At 34.6% G+C, this 23,416-nt stretch overlaps 1 protein-coding gene across 3 annotated transcripts in view; it reads right to left on the reverse strand.

The window, feature by feature from the left end:
• Positions 1-23,416, reverse strand: part of Chm (CHM Rab escort protein) — a 218,887-nt gene that overhangs the window by 27,305 nt on the left and 168,166 nt on the right. For all 3 annotated transcript variants that reach the window (XM_010612875.3, XM_010612874.3, XM_010612876.3), the window contains exons 10-12: positions 13,323-13,427; positions 12,881-12,944; positions 7,656-7,752 (exon numbers count right to left, since the gene is read on the reverse strand). In XM_010612875.3, the coding sequence (XP_010611177.1) occupies positions 7,656-7,752; positions 12,881-12,944; positions 13,323-13,427 (266 nt within the window). The remainder of the gene's footprint in view (positions 1-7,655; positions 7,753-12,880; positions 12,945-13,322; positions 13,428-23,416) is intronic.

Consider the following 23,416-nt stretch of genomic DNA (forward strand, 5'->3'; position numbering starts at 1 on the left):
TAACAGCCAAGACAAAGTAATCTAAGTGTCTATCAATGGATGAATGGATAAAGAAAATGTGATTGGGATGGGGGTAGAACTGTGATTATCAGTGCTTGCTTTGTATGTGAGGATCTGGGTTTAACCCCAGCATTTCAAACAAACAAAACACAAGGAACACTTACACAGCGGAATATTATACAGCCTTAAAAAGAAGGCAATTCTGGCATTACAGAAAACATGGAAAATATTAAGCTAAATAATATGAGACAGGCATGGAAAGACAAATAATTTATGGTCTCATTTATATGTTAAATGTAAAATTCAATCTCATAGAGTAGAAAAGTGGTTGCCAGGGGCTGGATGGAGATGGAAAGATAAAAAAAAAGGAGGTGTTGATCAAAGGATACAAAGTTTCACTACACTAGAGAACTAAGTTTTGGTGACCTGTTGTACTACAGGACAACCACAGATAATAAAAACCACATGTTTCAGAACAATAGGGACTTTTTAGAGCAATAAAGGTACCTGGTTCCACTTAGCTGGCTATAATTGCATCACTATCACTTATACAATGGGACTAAAATCTAAATGTATTTGCTAACTAATGTTGAGTAATTTTTCACAGGTAAAATAAATTACAACAAAATTTCTGTTTAGAGTTAATGACTTAGAATACATTAAATTTGAACAACTTTTATAATTTATTTTACATACTGATTCACTTGATTTCTACAAGCCAGGAAAAAATGGATGAGCAGTCAAAGTTCAATATCAATAATTAGTATAAATATGGGAAATCCATAAGTTGGGATTCAAAGGGTAGGATCTCATACCACAAATAATCACATTCCACATTTTCAGATTTCAGTGCTTGGCATGGAAATAATGAGATTCTGATTTTAAATTATTCTGTGAGAAAACAATCATGTAAATTTAAAAGCATTTTACATTGTATTTTATTTCAAAGGTTCAGGAGAAAAGGCAAAACTTGAAAGATGTTTAGAAGTAGTTTACAAAGACAGTAAATGTACAATATTCTAAACTAAGTAATTTGTCTAGAATCAGGGTATTTTAAAAGGGAAAAGTGAAGTGTGGATCCATAAAATAAACACATATGATATTCCCTTCTTTTTCGTTTTTTCTAAGTGAAAACAGAAAAAAAAATCAAGAGAATAGGAAAGGGTAGTTTAAAACCTTCTGTGATTTTATCAGACTAGTTCTGTTTTAGAAGACATGGCCAAGGATAGAACAACTTGCAATGAGTTCCGATATCAACGACTCTCAATTTGGGGATTAGCAGAAAAATACACCACCAAAGACCTTAAATCACCACGTTACAAATTGCTCCTGGATGTCTTGAACAGTCCCAAAGTATAAGAAAAAGAGGAGGGAAAACGAGGAGGAAAAAAGGCCAAATATTAATTAGATAATAAAAGCAAGTGAATGGTAAAAATGTCAGCTTCTATTTAGGATAATTCTAAAATCTTGTTATTACATCAAACATAAGTTGTATAGTACTATAGTTAAAACTTTTAAAATAACATATTCTTATAGAGTAAATACATAAAAGATTTTGAAATGATCAATCATGAACTTCTCTTTTTCTGTGGGACAAGGTACAGTATAAATAGTGAGTTCAAGCTTATCTTTCAGGCAATCTTCTTTATAAATTTTTTTTTTTTGTTAAGAGTAAAAATCAAAGCCAGTCTGTTTATCTATACTGCTGGTTTTGTAGTGATAAACTGATTAAGGGACAGTAAAGATTACAAGACAGGGGATGGGAATTTAGCCCAGTAGTTCCACCACCTGCCTCACAAGTACAAGGTCCTGAGTTCGACCCCAGTTCCAAAAAAAAAATCACGGGACAGTTTTATCACAGAACAAATAAGTAAGAAATTGGAGTGGAAAGAGACTCCAGGAGAAAATAAATCTTGGCCCTTTTGTTTAAAATATTATTATACAAAGAAAAAGAAGAACAAGGCTGACGTGTGTACAGTATCGAATGATTAAAATCAAGCTACTTAATAAATCTACCCAATGCAGACTGTACTTCTCTTGTGAGAAAATATATAAAATCTACTTATAACAATTTTGAGTAAAAAGAATTCAAAATACCTTGTGGCACTTCATAAGTATATACAACTAATATTTATCAAATAAAAATAATAAATAAAAACTGCTCATCTTTCTGAACAAACAAGAAAAAGACCGTGCATATAGTTGATTTTAAGTTTTCCATAGCAAAATGTACTTACTTACAAGTCTAGGAATAGAATTGGTAAGCCATGGTCCTACTCCTCATTGTAGAAAAGAAATACAAATATAATCATGCTATTATTGATCTGAGAAGGAGTATAAGATGGTGGCAAAGTGTAGGCTTTGGAGCCAAATTCTGCTTCTCCTTCTATTTTGGAGAATATTAATTTAGCATTTCTAGTTTTCTAGTACGAATAGAGAAGGAAATGGAATGTATCTCAGAGCTCTTGTGAGAAATAAGCTGAGTTAACCAATGAGCATATACACAGTACTGAATACCTGTTATTTATCATTATTATTAAAATGGAATAATTTATCAGCCCAGAAGAAAGTATAGGATGCTACATAAACAGAAGAACAAAAATCTATCTGCATATATACATGCACCAACTCCCCTTGATGAATGTAATCATTATGTACTGCAAACAAGTACTAATAAAAATTTAAAAATGAATGAGTTAGGGAAATGGATTGGAAAGCTGGTAATACTTGAATTAGGGCTGGAAGAATGAAGAAGCAGTTGATGCATTGGCAAGGTCACTCTAGGTCAAAGGGAACAGTATGTGCAAATGCATAAAGACAAGAGAAAACACGGTACACTAAAATGAATAATGTTTTGCTGTATGCAATTTCCATAGTTCAGTATATTAATGAGTTATTATCATACTTCTTGTTATAAATAACAGCTGCTATTTATCATATCGTTGCTCTCTGCCAGGTAATATGTGAAATGCATTAGGAACACTGTATCTTTGTACAGCTCTAATTCATTAAAATCCACAATTTATAGAATGACTAGCATCATAGAATGTTAGAATTATTTTTGCTGTATGATAGTAAACAGCCTATGATTCAAGGGCTGGCATGCTGTTTATGATTTATGACTAGAAAAAAATATATATGGACAGCATTATTATGTTTTTAATTTTTAGCTTCAAAATAGAGGTAGGCTGTTCAGTCCTTGAGTAAGAAGAAATTATGTTTGAATCCAAAATCTGACACTGAGCTGTATGATTTTAAGATAATCTAACTAAATTCCCTTAACTTCAGTTTGCTAATCTAAAGAATGGAGCTAATAGTACTTATTTTACAAGGTTAAAATTGTATATAATAATGAATGGAAAGTGTTTAGCTTATTACATGGTTACCAAAAAAATTCTTGATGATATTTATTATTACTATAATATTCCAAGGCTAAATGTAACAATATGGCCTTTCCTATGGAACCTTGATATCTTCTGGTTCAGTTGTATTCATGGGGGGCTTAAAGAACACCTATAGAGTGGTTTAGATTGACAGTGCCTATGATGAGACAAAATTCTGCCTTATTACACTATTTTAACAGAGGCTGTCGGGGAATACACTTCAAAAGTGGTGATCTCCTATATTTGTACAGGGTAGAGATGCTCTTCCACCATTTCCGGGCATAAATCTTTGTACTTTGAAGAATGTAAGGATATGAGCAAAGTTCTTTGACTTCCTTAATGTGACTCTGTGAATAAATAAATAACTTAAGAATGTTATTAAGATGAATTACATAGATGTCAAATGTACATCAGAGAATATATTAGAGAATATATTGGGACATTATCAATGTCAAAATTCCAGGGAAATGTACCTGAAATATTTAAAATAATTATGATATTTCTTGTAAAAGAAAATGTGAAGGTCATAGTACTGTTTCACACTATATAGCCCGATACAACACAAGAGGAATGGGTTATCCTTTCTTACCTAAATTAGCTGACCTGAAGAAAATGTTGGAAGTGGGAGGAAATATATACACAATAAACAAATTAAGCAGGAACATAATCCAGATGACAAAGAAGAATTCAAAGAAATTTCTTAAGACAGGTCAGTGATTAGTATGGCACAAGCAAATTGGAAAAATTTTAAATTTTAGGAAATGTTCATTAAGGATTTGATTGAAATGAAGGAAAATGGTAAATTTAATGACCATATAAGACATTTATGTATCAAAGTATCACAGTTGCCTAGAAATAAACACACAAGATGGGGGACTCAGTTATACACAGTCAACACACAGTAAAACACTTAGGGTAGTATTCCTAATTATGAGTATACCATGACATAAGCCATTGTTATAATCCTTTATATTTGTGACATGCATGTGTCTTTTAAGTTTACCCCATGAAAAACAACAAAATAAAGATGAACAAACAGAAAAACCTAAATATCATTTACCTATATTCCAACCATTTGGAGATGACCATTGCTCTTACAACATTGGTATGAACTCTTTGGAATTTGTTTCCTATACACTGATATCCCTAAAAATGAACATATCTGTTTATGCATAGACATATATAAAAACACACACAAATATATTAATCCTTCATAGTACAAAATAAATTTAAACATTTTAGCAGGTAAAAATTCTTCCAAACACATTCTGAGTCAGCAATGCCATGATACAAAAACCAGATAAGGACAAACAAACAAAGAACACTACAGGCCTTTGATGAACATGGATGTACAAATCTTCAACAAAATACTAGTAAATGGAATCCAACAGCATATTAAAAAGATTGTTATATACAATGATCAAGTGAGATTAATCCCAAGGATACAAGGGTGGTTTCACATACACAAGTAAATTAATGTGACGTCCCACATCTACAGATTGAAGGACAAATTATGATCATCTCAATAAATGTAGGAAACACATTTGATAACATTCAACATTCATTCATTATAAAAACACTGAACAAATTAGGTATAGAAGGAATTGAATGTCAATATAATAAAGGCCATTTATAATAACTCACAGCTAACATTATGCTGAAAGGGGAAAAACTGCAATCTTTCTAAGTTTTAGAACAAGATAACGATGTTGAATTTCACCCCTTTAATCAATATAGTTCTAGAAATGCTATCCAGAGCAATCTGTCAAGAGAAAGAAATAAAGATCATAAAAATTAGGAAAGAGAGATTACAGTTTCATTGTTTGTAGGATCTTATACACAGTCCCTCTGGGGGGGAAAAAACCTATTGAAATAAATCAATTCAGCAATGTTGCAAAATATAAAAATCAATATATAAAATTTAGTTGTATTGCTACATGTCAATAGAAAATTAACTGAAACAGAAATCCAGAAAGGAATCCCACTTACAATAACTAAAGAAAAAAACACCTAGGAATAAGTTTAATCAAGAGTTGAAAGATCTCTACTATGGAAATTATATAGAACTGATAAAAGACACTGAAGAAGATACTAAAAGATAAAGACATACTGTGTTCATGGATTGAAATAATCAATACTTAATACATCCACAGTACCTGTCTTAGTTACTTTCTCATTGCTGAGATCCATAACTTAAAGAAAGGTTTATTTTGGATCATAATTTGTAGAGGTTTCAGTACATAGTTGGCTGGTTCCAAGGCAGGATGGCATGGCAGAGGAAAATTGCTCATGTAAAGCAGGAAGGAAGCAGAGTGACACCAAAGATGAGGAAGAAGCTATACCCTTCAGGCCACACACACGGTGACCCACCTCTTCCCACCAGGCTTCACCTCCTAACATCACACCCAACTATAAACCTATCAATGGACCAATCCAATGATGAGTATCACACACCCATGATCCGGTCACCTTTCCAAAGCCCCACCTATGAGCGCACGATGATTTGGGGGAACATCTAGATACAAACCATAACAGTACAAAAAAGCAATCCACTGATTCAATATAATCCTTACCAAAATATCAATCCCTGGAATTAGACAAAAATACTAAAATTTATATGGAACCATTAAAAACCCTCAAATAATCAAAGCTATTTTTTGAGCAAAATGTAAGCAAAACAAGAGGCATAATAGTACCTAACTTCAAAACATACTACAAAGCTGTAGTAATCAAAACAACATGGTATTGAAATAAAAGCTACACAGAGACCAATGAAACAGAACAAAGAGCCCAGAAGTAAACCCAAACATCTACAGATTTTCTGCAAAAGTATTAATAATTTTTGATAAATGTGCTAAGAACACATATTAAAGGAAGGAGAGTCTTTTCAATAAATGGTACTGGGAAAAATGAGCCACTATGGAAAATAATATAAAGACTCCTAAAAAAGCAGAAATAACATGTGAATCAGCAATCCCACTACTGGGCATATAATAAAGGGAAACAAAATCAGTATGGTGAAGGGATATCTGCACTCCCACTTGTGCTACTACACATAATAGATAAGAAACAGGAACTTAGATGTCCATCAACTGATGAATAGATTAAAAAAAGAAAAATACTGCATGTACAAAATGAAATATTAACCAAAAAGAATGGACTATGGTCATTTACTACAACATGGATGGACCTAAAGGGCATAATTCTAAGTAAAATAAGCCAGGAACAGAAAGGCAAGTACTACATGATCTCACTAATATGTGGAATCTAAAAAAGTTGACATCAAAAAATTGGGACTATAATGGCTACATATCTGAGGAGGGTAGGAATGAGGAGCTATGAGGAAAGGTTGATATTAGGTTATGATTAGATAGGAGTGAGAAGTTCTGGCATGCTTTGTACAGCAGGGTGAGAATAGATGAGAATAATGTACTATATAATTTAAAAAGCTAGATCAAAGCATTTTTGAAAGTTTTCACTATAAAGAAATAGTAAATGAGGAGGTAGGTACATTTAACCTGATCTAAACTTTATACAATATATGCATACATTATACAACTTTATACAACATAAACTTTATACATTATATATATATATATATATATATATACACAATAAACTTTATATAACATAAGCATCACATTAACCCATTAATAAGTATAATTTTTGTTTTTATATACCAGAAAATACATTTATGAAATCACAAAATAATACAATTTTTAAAAAGGGGGTCCAAAGGATCATGTTTGCTCCTTCCACCATTTAAGGACACATAAATGGTGCCAACTACAAAGAATGGGCTCCTCACTAGACAAAATCTACTAGGCACCACAATCCTAGACTTCTTCATCTCCAGAACATTATAAAATAAATGACTGTTGCTTAGAAATTTTCTATATTTGTTTTAGTATCTTTAAAAGCCTAAGGGATAATAAAGTAAGGAAACTGAACAGTTAAAATAAATTTTGTGAAAGTAACTTTTTAATAAGCTTAAGAAAAATTACAGAAAAAAATTATAAAGTTATATAGAAATGATTTCATTTGAGAACTAGAGAAGTATACCTGTGAAGATACAGCCTATATAGAAATGTTTTGTGGCAACAGGAAGATATGAAATAACTTATTGTATGGTCATATACTATATGAACAAGTACTATGAATTATAAACAAATGAGAAAATCTCTATAAATACAATCACGCAACTGTAATAACTATTCCCCTTACTCCCTAAACAAACAAAAAAGACAAATACTGCAATTCTGCTATACTTACAGGTGCCTTTCATGCATGTCATTGTTGAAGAACATAACTCAATGACCCGAACAGCAAAAGTTTTTGGCTCCTCTGCTGGTACTGTCAAAATGGAAATCTAAAAACCAGAAAAAACAATTAGACAAAATTGTTAGACTTCATTTTAATTCTTCTATCATTAGGGTGCTAACTTTTAAACTTCCAAATATCCCCGATTTTTGAAAAAAATTTGGCTTGTAGGGATTTAATTTTGAAGTAAAATTTGAAATAATATGCATATATGTGCCTTCATATTAAAATTCTGCATTTTTTACATTTTAATATCAGATATACTATTTACAATCCCCAGTGACATAATATGTGAAATCATCAATATTTATTAAATTCAACTACTATTTTCAAAGTATGCAATTATACTTTATTAATTTTGAAAGAGATGTACTTCAGTGTTTAAAAATCAGATAATATGAATTCAATTTTTATTATTCACGAGAGTTAAAAATAGCAGTAAAAATTAAAAATGTCACCAGTTACCCACATGTTAAAATGTGCAAAGTAAATACATAACAAAACATTTCATAATGAATGCTTTCAAATTTAAAGAGCCTCTATCAATTGAACTAGAAACTCAGAAACAAAAGTGAAAGAAAAATTACTACAAAATACTATTTGTTAATATGTGGTATGCTTTCCAAGCCACCACTGTTATGTTATATGGCTTTATATGTAAAAGACTTTAAATGACCATCAGATCAATATTTCTCTGCAGAGCTAAGGTTTCAATACTAATCCTCAATCTAATCTGCAATCTGGGGAAATCATATTCTCTTATGAAGGGAATGCTTGACAAAAAAGAAAGACCAAATGGCACTTTTCCTCACAAGTGCTATACTTACATTTTGACAGAGAATGTAGTATTGACAGACCACAGAGGAAACATCTACAACAAATTCTACTTGATGTGTATTTTTGGGCTCAAGAAATTCTCAAAGACTGACTTCTACATGTTCCTCTTAATTCCCTTTGCTGGTACTTATGACAGAAAATGTATTTTAGCATTAAAGAGAAAGAAGCAACTAGGCCACTGACTAAAACTATGATCATAAGGAAAAGTATTTCAAGGACTTTATGAATATATAAGACTGCTTTTTATTCCTGCAACTAGCATATTTTTATTAAGATACAATCAGTGACCTCCTACCAGAGTACCCCTGTCACCTAAACTCTGATAAATTAACTGTCTCAAATCTCTGGTAATAAAAGACATTAAAAGAATTCCCTCCACCCTCTATTACCATTTCCATAAAATTTACCTTAACTTCCACTTACTCTTTCTTTTCTCTCCGCCTTTTTCCCCCCATCAGAGATAAAGACAGAAACTGTGATAGCTCTGTGGATGATGGATTTGAGAGAGACAAGATGAGAGGCAGGATGACCACTTAAAGGTAGAGGAGATGAGGTCTACAATGGGAACAGTGACAATGATTCATAAGAAAGAAAAACTTCTAAAAACAACTCTTAAAAAGTTACTCTGACAGGAACTCAAGGGTGCTGAGATGTCAGAGAGGGGGAAAAAGTTATTGTTGTCAGAAGAGTATTACTGCTGTTCGGGAAAGAAGGACGCATTAGATGAGAAGCAGCTTGAGAGGGAAGACGATGAATGAGCTCATTAAGTGTGGCCACTAGACAGATGCCACACACAAAGTCTGGTACATGGGCCATACATTCCTGTGATATATGTATAAGTGCCTGTACCACCATTTATGCATAATTCAAACTATGTGAATTCATAGAATCATCTATTGAATGTGCAGAGAGCAAGATAATACTGTGGATAAAAGGGGGTTCCTGAGGAGCCAAAATATCTAAGGACGGGGTAGAGGCAGCACAGTGTAGAAAGGAAGCAGAAAGAGGATAGAAAGAGTCTTAAGAAGAACCAGGAAAGTAAAACATCATGAAGCTCAAGGAGTACAGCTTTAAGAGAAAGGGAATAATAACATTTGTCAAATATACCATAAAATCCTAGCAGGTAACAGTGAAAAAACATCCCCTGACCCTGACTGTTATGAGATTATTACTGAACTTAGCAAGAGAAATCATGGTGCAAATGTAAGGGTAGTAGATTGGTGGTGTTTACAAATGAATGGGAGGTAAGTAAATGGAGGCAGCAAGTATAGACAATCTCTTGAAAATGTTCACTAAGGGGAGAGGATAAGTTAGAGATAGGGGCAGATATTTTTCAGAATGAAGGCTGCTAGTATGTGTGTGTGTGTGTGTGTGTGTGTGTGTTACATATATGGAAGGGAAGATACAGGTAAGAGTCTCAAAGTATGACAGAGATAAGGTAATAAAGGGTGGTATTTGTGGATGAGTGTGTGTGTTCATGTATCAAGGGCACTTGTGAAGGAACGTGGCCCTGGGCTGGTATGGTTGGCAGGACTGGAAGGGAAGGGCTGTTGTTATGGTGGGCAGCCTCATTTTTTCCCAGTGATGCAGGGAGTAAGACAAGCAAGGGAGGAGTAGAGTGAGTACATAGTGAAGCCTAACACTAATCACAGCATGGAAAACAAGCAGGAGCTAACTAAGGCCAGTGGAAAAGTTGACTGGTAGTAGGGGCTTACACAGCTGAATGAGGTTGGCACTTGCGACTTTGTAATATGATTTTCTGAAGCAGCCATCCGTGACCCAGGTGCAGATGATAGCCTGACCCAGGGATAGGAAACCTTTCTGTGGGTACAGTCACAAGATGTGGAAACGTGGGGGTTGAAGATGTTGGACAAAGGGCAGTTCAGAAGATATCTATGGCAGGAAGAACGAAGGGGACAGAAGGGAGATTATAAACTGGGAAGAAACAGAGGGGATGGAGTTTGTGGGCCTCTTAGTAGACTGGGTATAAGAGAATAAAAGACCTGGAAGACTGAGAGAATATTAATGGCATCATAAATCCATGATCTTCAGACTTGACCATTAGCACTGCTCCACAATACAACCAGAAGAGGTCAATTCTTCAATGTCCTGCAGTGATTATTTTATAAATTTCCTTGAGCTTTGACTCACATGTACACCCTCCTCAGGTGATAGCCTTATTGTGTAATTGAAAGCATGGTACTTATGAGAAGGGAACTTTCAAACCTATAAATGGTCTTATGCTTGTTCTCTCTCTCCCTTTCTCTCTTGGTACTAAAGATCAAACTCAGGACCTTGTGCTTATGAGGCAGGTGCGGAGCCACTGAGCTAATTCCCTGGCCCACACTTGCTCTCGTTTAAATGTGATTCACACATTTCTTTTAAGGGTAATGTTTCTACCTGTTCTCTGAATCTCATCCTCCCCAACCTTTGCCTGGACTTTGCTCCATCAATCGCTCTTCCCTTCTCTTACTCCTTACAGCTTAGCTTCTTCCACAGATTGTCTTCATTTGCTCTCTTTATTTTTCTGCCTCCCTGTCACTCTGATAATCTCCCAAAGTCCATCAGCAAAGGGAGGCTAGTGTGGTAAGTGATACAAGAGCTGCTACAACTTTACTACACCCCATGTTCACACTTGTCATCCTCAACTGTACTTTCTATTTGTCTGCATCTGTATCTTCCAGACTATATGTTATTGAAGGGCAGGGATGCTATTTTGGTTATGGCTAACTTCTCAGAATCTAGCACACTAATTGGCAGGTTAAAGGCACTTGCTTAATAAGTGACTAAATAAAAGGTGTATTTGTGCTTGCATGTATAAGTCATAACTGATGTTCCATTTTATGCAACGTTCATTTATTAGCAATGAAAACTTGGACAATTAACTTTACGTAGTCATATATTTGTTTTATATAATACGGAACTTCTAATTTAAGGAATTCTAGGAGCCTATTTTTAGCAGCAGCATACAGAACAGAAAGACATGTGAGTAATCTGGGGCACTATAAAATATAGTCAGAAAATGAAAGAACCCCTTGAACTTACATGCTTGGACTGATTAAAAAATGATAGTATAGTAAAGATACTCCTATGGAATTGGGGGTAAAAAGGAGGTACTGAAATGAATAATCATGATGAAGAAATACTGTCACAGGGATGGTGTACTGAAATTAAATCATAACTAGGCCTAACGGCTTTTCCACGATCGCTACAGAGTCACCTACTACATGGCCTTTTATGCTAAGATTTTCAGATATATTTGATGGGGATTCTCTTTTTCTTCCCCTAACACTACACCTTCAATTTCACAGAAACATTAATCAAAACAAGGATTTAGTTTAATTTTTATAGAATAATGCTATTATACAAGATTCAACTATTTATTCCACTAGAAAGAAATCTTTAGGAAATAAGTTATTATATTCTTGGCATTATGTACTTTCAAAACATATTTAAAAAGTGCTAGTATATATGGCTTACTATATTTTTCTTCACCGATGTTGATTTATACATGTTGCTCTGTAGATTACAGAGCTCTGTAGATTAAGCAATAATGTTATTAAAAACTACTAGATTCTCAGATACTACTTTACACCTATGAGATGGCTATTATCAAAAAGAAGAGATATCAAGTATTGGTAAGGATATGTAGAAATGGGAATGTAAAATGGTACCATATTATAGGAAACAATACGAAGTTTCCACAAAAAAATTAAAATATAGAAATAAGTATGATATAACAAAGCTGTTTCTGGGTATATCTCCAAAGGAAATGAAATCCATATCTCAAAGTGATATTTATACACTCATGTTCCTTACAGTATTGTTCTTGGCAGCCAATATAAAGAAACAATTTAAGTGTATATCAATGAATGAATAAAAAATACAACATGTGTATTTATATATATATATATGTGTCTGAGACATTTTGTTAAGTGAAATTAGTCGGGCACAAACACTACAGGATCTTACTTATGTGCAGAAACTTAAAAAAGTCAAATTCATAGAAGCAGAACAGAATGTTGGTCATTAGGGGTTAGGGAGTGGGTGAAATAGAAGAGTTAGTTGGTCAAAGGACACAAAAACTTTTAAGTAAACAGGAAGAATAGGTTTTGAGATCTATTGTACAGCATGAAGGGTACAGTAAATAATATATTGCATACTTAAAATTTGGTAAGAATAGATGATAAGTATTCTCACCAAAACAAAGGTAATTATGTAAAAAAAAAGGTATGTTAATTAGTTTGACAGTAGCACTCAGTTCCCCATGAATAGGAGCACACTGTATTTTCCATCTTAACATACACAGATTTATTTAAAAAATATAGGACTGCATTTACCTGTTGATCTGAATCTGGATTTAGTACAGATCTGTCTGTAATTAGGACTGCCCTGGAGATTTGCCTGTAAAGCACAAGAGTAAAGCAGTGATTCAGAACACATGGATAAATTTCATTCAGAGTTATATAACCACCAGAAGGCATGTTTCAAAGATTTTAACTCAGAATAAGAGACACCTTCAAAAACCAAATGAAATTCTGCTTTCATCTTCTCTTGGCTCACAGAAGAGGGATATGTGACCTACAGACAAATCCTAGCTGATGCAAACAATGTGAAATTATACAAGGCTCCCCTCAAATTAGACTCAAAATAGAGAAGAGTAGTGGATATTGAATGCATCTTTGGTTTGGCATACCTCTGCAAGAGAATCGTGGAAAAATTCCAATATAAACACAATGCTATTTCATCTTTCCTTGGCTAGCAGATGGAGGAGTGTCTTACCTGTATTGCACATGTGAACATGTGTTCTCAGAAAAGTAACTGTCCTCCACAAGGAAATGCTTAGAGTTTATTCGCTGACCAAACTGATCTATGATTGCTTTACATCTACAAAGAAGATAAGCACAATGAAAAAAGTGCACAATAATGAATTGAGAAAATGAACAAAATCAGCTATTGACTTTGAATTAAATACCTGTGAAGATTAAAGAATAGCCTACAATTCCACATATTCTGACATAAAATTGATACTATTATAGGATATATGTTATTGTTGCTGTTTTGGAATTTTAAAAATTACAACATGAACATAGGCCACAATTTAATATTTATTTAGATTGTCATAATTAACCAAGAATAAAGTTAGGATAAATAATTTTAAGTGTAATTAAAAGCTTTCCTTATGTCTAGGCACACAAATGCTTTTTCTTTTAGAAAATACTTTCTTCCCCACTTAACAGTTCTAAGAAAAGAGACAGAAAAAAGTTGATTAAATATCTTGTTATATTATCTGCAGCCTATAAAAGCCACTAAAGGTTTTTCATTTTTCTGTTAAATGTTGCATTCTTTTTTGTTGAAGAATAGCTGTCTAGTCATGTATTTGATAATGTTTTAAACAGGAAAGAGATAGAGCTTCTTTTAATATGTTTCCATTCTACTTCAAAGGATGATCATAGAAAGATTTCTTTCAAGTGCTATTTCCAAATAAGGAAAACACTTAATGTACGAACATTATCAGATCTCTGTCATCTGATATGTGTTGAGACAATGAATCATATAGAACCCTCCATTGACCTTCTTTCAATGTGTCTAGATAAAAGGATGGAAATTAGGATCTATCTCCTTGCAGTGCCACAAGTTATAAATGTACTTTATAGGGCTCATTATCCAAACTAATGGACTAAGGGTGACATCCTTGAAATGGACTTCAAAGCGAGTATGCAATATTTCAAGAACTATATGCAAATGGCTGTTTGCTACATCTTTTTATTATGGAAATATCAATTTACTTTTGTTAAAGCCTTTTCTTTTGGAACCAGAATTACTTTACTAGGAAAATATAACTGTATAAAATGCAAACAACTAATTTCACTCATATTTAAAATATACTGGTGTAAATTAATGTATACTAATTAAATAAGCAAAATATCTGATATTTACCAGATAGAAATGCATTAAAAATAAAATATTATTTTTAACACTTAAGACCAATAGTCATAGGGATTTAATTTGTACTTCCTCAAAGTAGATTGCTTTGCTGGTATTCTGAAATAAATGACATACCACTGTTTTCAAGACAGGTTATGATGTCTAGTGAAGTTATATGTGCATCATATTATTTTACCCCCTTTAAATATTAACGTGTTATACTAATGCAAATGACTTTACTATCTTATTTCCACTTCTTTTCTTTCCCCTGTGATACCTACTCACATTTCATTATACTATAACTCTTGTCTTACAAAATACTTAACTAGATATAAGGTATTTATGCTTCATTATTTTAAAAAATAATGATTTAATAACTGAAAAAGTTTCAACTCAGTCTTCTGTTTTCAAACATCCATAAACAATTTGAAAAACAAAGTATTCTGGGCAACGGAGAATAGCAATCTACTGATCTACTATTATACACTAATCTCTTTTGTCCCGTAAGTACTGATTAGCCTTTTCTTACCTTCAACTGAGAGACTATAGTCAGTCAAAAATAAATAATGTGGGCAGAAGAAAAGAGGATGTAAACTGTTTTATACCTTAACAAGGATTTTGGTTATACAGATTTATCATTTGTTAAAACTCAGCTAATGAGCAATTAAGATTTGGACACTTTACTGTAAATTTTACACGAAAAGAAAAACACTGGAAAAATACTCAATTATTTAGTGAATTACACAGTGAAACATTTAGGGAGAATTTTATACATAGCTGCAATATACTGTGAAATGCATAAAAAGGTGAATTAATAAATAGAAAGGTGGGCATGATGGTGCATGCCTATAATCACAACACTCTGAGAGGCTGAGGAAGAAGGATGGAGAGTTTGAACCCCACTTGGGCAATTTAGTGACTAAGGGAGACTGTCTCAAAATAAAAAAGGCTGGGATATAGCTCAGTGTAAAAGTACTGGGTTCGATCTCCCATACTTGAATAAAAATTGAGGGACAAATATTTCAGTAGATATGTGATTAAGCAAGTATATTAAAATGTTGTGTAGCCTGTGCTGTAGGGTATATAGTTGTTTACTTTTAATTCAATTTTGGCACATGTTTGAAAATTTTCATCATAAAATATTGCAATAAAACATAGAGAGCAAATAGTATAAATGCTAGAATTAAGTGTCTCTTGCAAAAGGTTCTCATTTAAGTAACCCACACAGTTAAACGTGGCTTTCAAGCTTGTGAAGACCTCCTTGCTTTGTAGGTTTCTAAATACTACTAAGGCCAATTTGGTGGTAGCTACTCCTTTGGTGACAGGTACACATTGTCTTAGAAGTTATAGTGTTAGAAAGAATTAACGGGGATCATCCTAAAGGGGAAGTCTGGGGATATGGGAAATAAAAAGCTTAACTATGGAAGGACAACACAGTAGTAAATGTGCTTATTTATGATGAAGCTTCTGATGAAGCAGTGATTCTCAAACGAGGAGGAGGAGGAAGCAAATCAGAATCACACCTGGGGGACTTTCTCAAATTATAAGTACCCCTGGAGATTCTGATAAGCTTCCAAATCCCAGGAAAGAATCACTGTCAAGCATGCCACTGCTACTGTTGCACTTTTTTGTTGTTCTAGGTAGAGAAAAGTAAACAGCTGCTGGTAAAGAGAAAAAATATATTTATGCAGAGAGAGGTGGCAGTCATATATGACCAGTCTCAGTCTGATAGATAAAGATAACATGACTCACCTGTTAGTCTCATTCGCACTCTGAAATACTGAAGCTTTAGACCTAAGCCAGCAGTGGTGAACCTATGGCATACATTGCACAGTGAGCTGTTCGCATCACTGAACGCTCTAAAAGGTTTGCCATCACTGCTAAGCAAAGCTGTTTAAACCAAGACATGTTTAAGCAAGTGGTAAGATTTGTTTTCCCCTTAGATACTTGACTTTCTGTCATATTTAGCCTAATACAGAGAACAATGAAGAACGGAATGTTGATTTGGGACTTAGTCTTAATCTTTGTATTATAAAGATTAGTATAAAAATTAGATGACATTCAAGTTAAGCAAAACAGTAAAATGAAACAGTGTTGCCAGAGACATTAAAATACCCTCCTGCCCACACTCCCACATAAACCAGAAGAAGCCATTAAAGATTCAATAGCACTTAGAATTTAGTTGAGAGCCTTTCTGCGTCTCATAAATAGTAAAGTGAGGAGGAACATGGTAAGAGTTTCCTGTTAAGGGGACAAAATGACCAAGTTGATAATACGAATCATTGAAGCCAGACTGAACATTTTAAAGGCTAAGTTTTCTAAAGCAACAAATCACAACAGTTATTGGGTTCTTGGTTCAATGATATTAAGGCATAAATCTAAAAATGCCAATAAGAAAGAAAACACTCAGCAAGACAAAATTCAATATCCTGAGATATTATAACAGGTATTCAATCCTTACAATCTTTAGAATATGGCAACTAATTATACAGTAAGGAAAGCAAAAATCATGTACAAAATGAAAAGTATTAAGAAAACTAAATGATTTATAATGACTGAAGGAAACAAAATAATTCTTCCTTTTCACTATACTCTTTTGCGTCTCCTCAAACACATTATTCAAATATCACCTCATTCATGAAGCTATCTTAAGATGCTATGCATGCATTTTTTTCTTGGGTGAAAATCTCCAATAGTTTCAAACCATTTACAGGTAGATGATTCCAAATCTATGACATTCTCTGTTCTGACCTCTCAACAAGCTCTGTATCCATATTTTAACTATTATTTTCTTGATAGACTCCATCTATACATTTAAGAAATTGTGTACTTGACAAGAATTGTACATATTCATGGAGAACACTGTGATGATCTGACACAGATATACATAGATAAATGATTACCAAATATTAATATTTCCAATCACCATAGATAGCTACCGTTTGTATATAAGGGGGGGAGGTGAAGATACTTAAAACCTACTCTTACCAAATTTCAAGTAAACAATACAGTATTATTAACTGCATCCTTAAAACAAAAGTAGGATGCTCCAATCTATCTGCTTTTATTACGTTTGTTCATTTGCTTCACTCCCTTGAAATCCTTCCATTAGATAATGGCACAACCAGTAAAGTTTCCCCATCTCAAACTCTTTCCCATCTAACTTGCTACTCAATGTTTTTTTAAAAAAATTATTTTTACATGTTTGCAGTTCATGTAGTTTACAATTATGTTGGGGAATGGTTCCTCAATGTTGATTCCACCTTACAAGTACTTCTTGCAATTAGTTTCTTTCCTACATCTCCACTAATGCTGCCATAGGCTTTTGTGTGTGTGTGTGTGTGTGTGTGTGTGTGTGTGTGTGGTACCAGGGATTGAACTGCAGACTTCGTGCTTGCAAGGCAGGTGGCAAAATCACCGAACTAAATTCCTAGCTTAATAGACTCTTGTTTATTAAGACAAGGGACTGCTAAGAAGTTGGTAATTCATTTGCTCAACATAAATGTAAGGTGTAACAGCCACATGCCAAGCACCATTCTAAGAGGGAAGGAAAAAAGAAAAACTGTCTTGCCCCAAAGTAGTTCTCAATATAACAAAGATTCTAACACAGGTAATTTTAAGATATTAGCAAAGTCCAATAACAACCAATAAGGACAGGGCATTACAGAGTATTAAGAAGAGGTATCTAAATTTAGAATGAAGGGCTAGTTTCCAAGATTAAGCTATTACAAACTGTGCTGCTAAAACATTAGTGCACATATACCACTGTGGTATAATGTTTTTAATTCTTTTGGGAAGATATCCAGAAGGGGAATAGCTGGGTCCAATGAAACCTCTAATTCTAGTTTTTTGAGTATTTTCCACAGTGGTTGCAACAGTCTACATGCCCCGCAAGAGTGGAGAAGAGTGGTTCCTTCTTCCCCATAGCCCTTCCATCATTTGTAGTAGGTTAATTTATTGATAATAAGTAGTCTTTGTGGACTGAAATGGAATCTCAGCATTATTTTAATTTGTATTTATTGAATGATCAGTGATATTGAACATTTTTATACATATTCATTTCCGATGTCCATTTTTGGATTGGGTCTTTATATTTGGGGGGGGTCTGATTTTTTTGAACTCTATATGTTCTAGATAGTAGTCCTTTGTCTTAGGAAGAAGTGGTTAAAACTTTTTCCCTTTCTGTGGGATGTCTTTTTTACTCTGTTAGTGATTTCTTTTGTTAAATCTTGGAAACAACAGAAATGCTTATCAACTGATGAGTGGATAAAAAAGATGGGTTTGTTTTGATACAATGGAGTGTTATTCAGCCATGCAGAATGATAAAATTGAAATATTTATAGCTAAATGGATGCACCTAGAGATCTTGAGTCTCTTATGTTAAATAAATTGGACAAACGTGTAGATATCACATTATCTCTCTGGTGTGAGAAACTAAAAGTGTAAATAAGGAATAAATATAATAGATATTATGAAACAGGAAGAAATTGTTCAAAAGGAAAGGACTAGGGAGGGGGAAGGGGAAAGGAAAGGAAAAGGGAAAAAATTAGAAAAGACAGATGAAATGAAAGCAAAGCCTTGTAAGGAGGGAAAAAGGGACTGAAGGGAGGGAAGGGGAATGGGAAAAAAAAAGAGGAATCAAGATATATCATGTACAGGTACAAATTTCCAAGGATAAATGTAATCATTATGTATGTCTAAATTGTACCAAGAAAATTAATTTTAAAAAATGGAGGGGCAGCATATCTCAGAATTCTCTTTGAAGGAATTGATACATTCTCTGGTTCTAAAGCACATTATATAGTTAAGTGGGTAAATAAAAACAACATTTTGGGTAGAACAGCATTTGTAAGAGAAGAGCAGGTACAGTGACGAATGACCAGCTCAGTGTTATGACAGTTAATCTTAATTGTCATAATGATTGGTTTGGGAGCTACAAAGGGGATTAGTAAATCACACTTGTGGGTGTGTCTGGGTAGATTGTGGAGGCCTAACTTTGGGTACTATATCTCGTCCCTGGCCACTTAGTCACTGGTGCTCTTCCCTTGCTCTGCTTCCCGGCAGCCATGAACTAAGCAGCTTCACTCCATCACACTCTTCTGCTATGATGTTTCTGCCTTAGGAACAGCTGACAATGGGCTGAAACCACGACTCAAATAAATCTCTCCTTCTTTCAGTTGTATGTCCCAGTGATGGGAAAGCTGACTAATACAGAAAACTCGTATCAGAAGTGGGGCCATTGATGTGACTATACCTAACCTTGTGATGCAGAAGCTATTAGAATTGATTACTGGAAATGTTTGGAATGGCTTTGTATATACAAGCTACATAAACACTAAAAATCTGTATGCCAAGCTTGATGGGTAAGTCTGGTTAAAGCTCAGAAGACTGGAACGCTGATAGAAATGTTGACAGCAAAGGCTAAGGGCAGGTAGTTTCGATTTGAAATATGGACTCCATTGGTCATGGGTCTAGGGGTCATATGTGTTATATTACAGGAAAAAAATTTGTGTACATTTCACTCATGCCCTTAGATCTTGCAGGAGGAAGAGATTAAAGGTAGTGGACTAACTGATTTCACAGAGGAAATTTCAAGGCAGCCTAACATGCAGGCTGTGAAATGGATGATTCTGGCTGCTTTTCGCCAAATTTACAGTAAGAATCAGGAACAAATAGAAGAACAGCATGATTTAAACTTAAATTTTGTCCCAAATGGGAGCACATGTAAAACCGTGGCCAAAGGATGTGTAGTTGAGATGAGTTGATTAAAAAGAAATCAAATACTTTGAATAAAGATGCCTTAAGGGTATCTGAGGAATTAGCAAGACCCCATCTACTGCAGGATCAAGGGTGCCAATGTATAAATCTTTTATTTTATTTTTTATAATGAGGATTGAACACAGAAACTTTGCATTGTGTCCCCTATTTTATTCCAAGACAGAGTCTCACTAAATTGCCCAGGTTGGGATCTAAATTCCTATCCTCTTGCTTCAGCTTCTCAGAGGTTGAGGATTGCAGGTGTGCATTACTGTGTTAGGCTTCAAGCTTTCCTTTGAGAAGTGAGTCCCTATTTACCCTGTTCAGCAGAGCCACTTGGGGGATTGGTTCTTTAAGATCCATTTCACTATACTTGTCCGGAGCCATTCTACATAATTTTGGGTAAAAAATCATTTCACAATTAAAGTATAATTAGGGCTATCCTCAAGGGCAAGATTACATCAGCTGAAGACATCCTTGGACTTTGAGAAAAGAATAGAACTTATCAGCTTAACTCAGCCCACCTACTGTTGCAAGAAAAGCTTTGCTTAGGGCCAAGGATTTATCAGTGGTTCTGCTGCCTGCTTTGCAAGTGCAAAGTCCCAAATTTGATCCTTGGTACAAAATAAAAACCAAAACAAACAAACAAACAAAAAACATGTTTTGCTCATCTCACTGTCCTAATCAATTTAAACTCATCAAGCTAAGATCCTCATCATCATAGGAGTGCCACCAACCTCCCAGGGTCATCTGATACTTCCTCCAATTATAATTTCCTTGTCAATTTAGGATTATGGCCAGCCTTTGGCTCTTCTGATACTCCCTATGAACCCAATAATAGTAGCAAGCTCAGGGAACCTTTGTCTCTGCTGCCCAGAGTACACTGATCAGGCCCAAAGCTCAGCTTCTTCTCTAAGTCTTGTTTGCTGTCTTTATTCTTCAATTCGCTTTGTGTTATAGTGTCTCACATGAGACCAGGACTTACCGCAGGGGTTCTGGAACATCCCCTTTCCCATTCCCTCTATATATTTAGTCATAGAGATACTCAGAAGCTCTGAAAGCTGTGGTTCAAAAGGCTAGCTACTACTTGAGTGGGCAGCAAACCTTATCATTGTTCAGGTGATGTTATTTTTTTAGGTATGCAGAATGCAAGAGTTTTTGGGCTATGGATGTTCTCATCCAGATTTCAGAGGAAGTTCTGGGATACCAGGCAGTGTGCCTCTGGAGGTAGGTTAATGAAGCTGGGGAAATGAAGCCAAAGATGAAGTGGAGACCCTACCAAGTAAGAGATGCCAGGAATGTGGAACATCTTTTAAGAAAAGCCATAGGCAGTGAGGGGAGTCAGTCCAAGAAGTCATGTGGCTACAACCAGCAAGGCCATGGGGGCAGAGCTGCCCAAGCCCTTTGGAACTTACATTTTACTATCAGATGCTGGACACAGAGCTATAGGATTTAATATATGACTTGTTGGGTTTTTTTTTAAATTATCTTGACTCGTTCCTATTTTTTTCTAGCCTCCTATTCTTCCCTTTTGCACTGGAAATGTTTATACTCTACCAGTATGTAAATGGATTAAATAACTTGCATTTTTAATTGTACAGAGGTTCACAGCTAAGAGTTTACCCTGAGTTTCAGAGAAGAGTGACTTTTTAGCAATGTTGGAATAGTTGAGACTTTGGAGAAGAGATTATTGTTTTTTGGTTATACACAGAGTAGTTTTATCATGTTATGTGGAATTATCAACTTGTTTTTTTGTCTTTATTTAGATTTGTTTGAATGTCAAGTTGACAAATGCTTGAATGTGATGGTTAAACTTCACTGTTAATTTGAACGCCTTGGGAACTGCCAAGGGGATTAGTGAAGCACACTTCTGGCTGTGCCTGAGCTGTGTCATGACCTTTGGTACTCTTATCTGGCCCCTGGCTCCTTTCTCTCTGGTGCTGTTTTCCTGCTCTGCTTTCTAGCAGATATGAACTAAGCAGCATTGTTCCAACACACTCTTCTGTCCTAATATTAGTTCCCTGGAACCAGCAGACCTTGGACTGAAACCTCCGAATCTTCATCAAAACTGAACCTGTCTTCCTTGTACATACCAAGAATTGGTCCCAGGAATGGCAAATCTGACCTACAGAAATATAATCTGACAATGAAATGGGAAGCAAGGAGGGAAGGATCTAGGCAGGTGCAGGTCGCATCTCACACATCATACAAAGTCTTACACTTTACTCTGAGGTCATATAAACTCACTGAGGCTCTTTAAATAGGGAAGGAGAACCGGATCTACAAACTGTACAGATTTTAGTGTACTATTACTTTGTTCACGTATTTATTTTTTAATGTACCCCCCGAGCCCCCTGTAAGACTGTAAGCCCCCTGAGCAAATGCCCTGGTTACCTTGTTTTCTATTGTATCTCCAGTGCCTGGCACACAGAGAATGACTAATAGTTCTTGTATGGATGAGTGAATGGATTATGGAAATATTCTATGCATGTTCAGTATAAAGATGGAAAAAAAAAAAGATACGAAGATACGGAACCTCTGATTTAGGAGGTAGAATCTCCATAACAGAGTTTCTTCTAAATCACTACCAATATACTAACTTAAAAGCAGTATATTTAATCTTGTTTAAAACTACAATTGATTATAGTTAGCATAGCAGAGGATCTTAACAACAGGTGTTCCTATATGTGATGCCAATGTCTCCAATTACATTAATGATTGCTACTGACATGTACTGAGGTCCTGATATGCATAACAAAGACTCTTCTGAGATTTATGTGTTCAATTAATATTCATAATAAACATATAAAATAGATACTGTCAAGTGCTTCACTTTCCAGATAATGAAACCAGGGCACAGAGAAGTCAAACAGCTTGTTTAAATTCACATGGATATGGGCCAGAGATTTAGCTCAGTGGTTCTGCTGCCTACCTCGCAAGTGCAAGGACCTGAGTTCGATCTCTGGTACCAAAAAAAAAAAAAAAATCACATGGCTAGAAGTCTCAAAGTCTGGATTCAAATCCAGTCTTCCTGACTTTAGGGAGTGAAATTTTCATTGAAGTCTGTACAAAAGAGGAGGGTCTGTTTTATTCACATCTTTATCCCCACACCAATATAGGCTAGCAAAGGAAAAATATCTAAAATATAATCACTACCATTCTGGGAAAGGAATGTGTTAAAATAAGAGCTT

This window comes from Fukomys damarensis, unplaced genomic scaffold (assembly GCF_012274545.1).
Source record: "Fukomys damarensis isolate Sample0158 unplaced genomic scaffold, DMR_v1.0_HiC HiC_scaffold_39, whole genome shotgun sequence".
Lineage (NCBI taxonomy): Eukaryota > Metazoa > Chordata > Mammalia > Rodentia > Bathyergidae > Fukomys > Fukomys damarensis.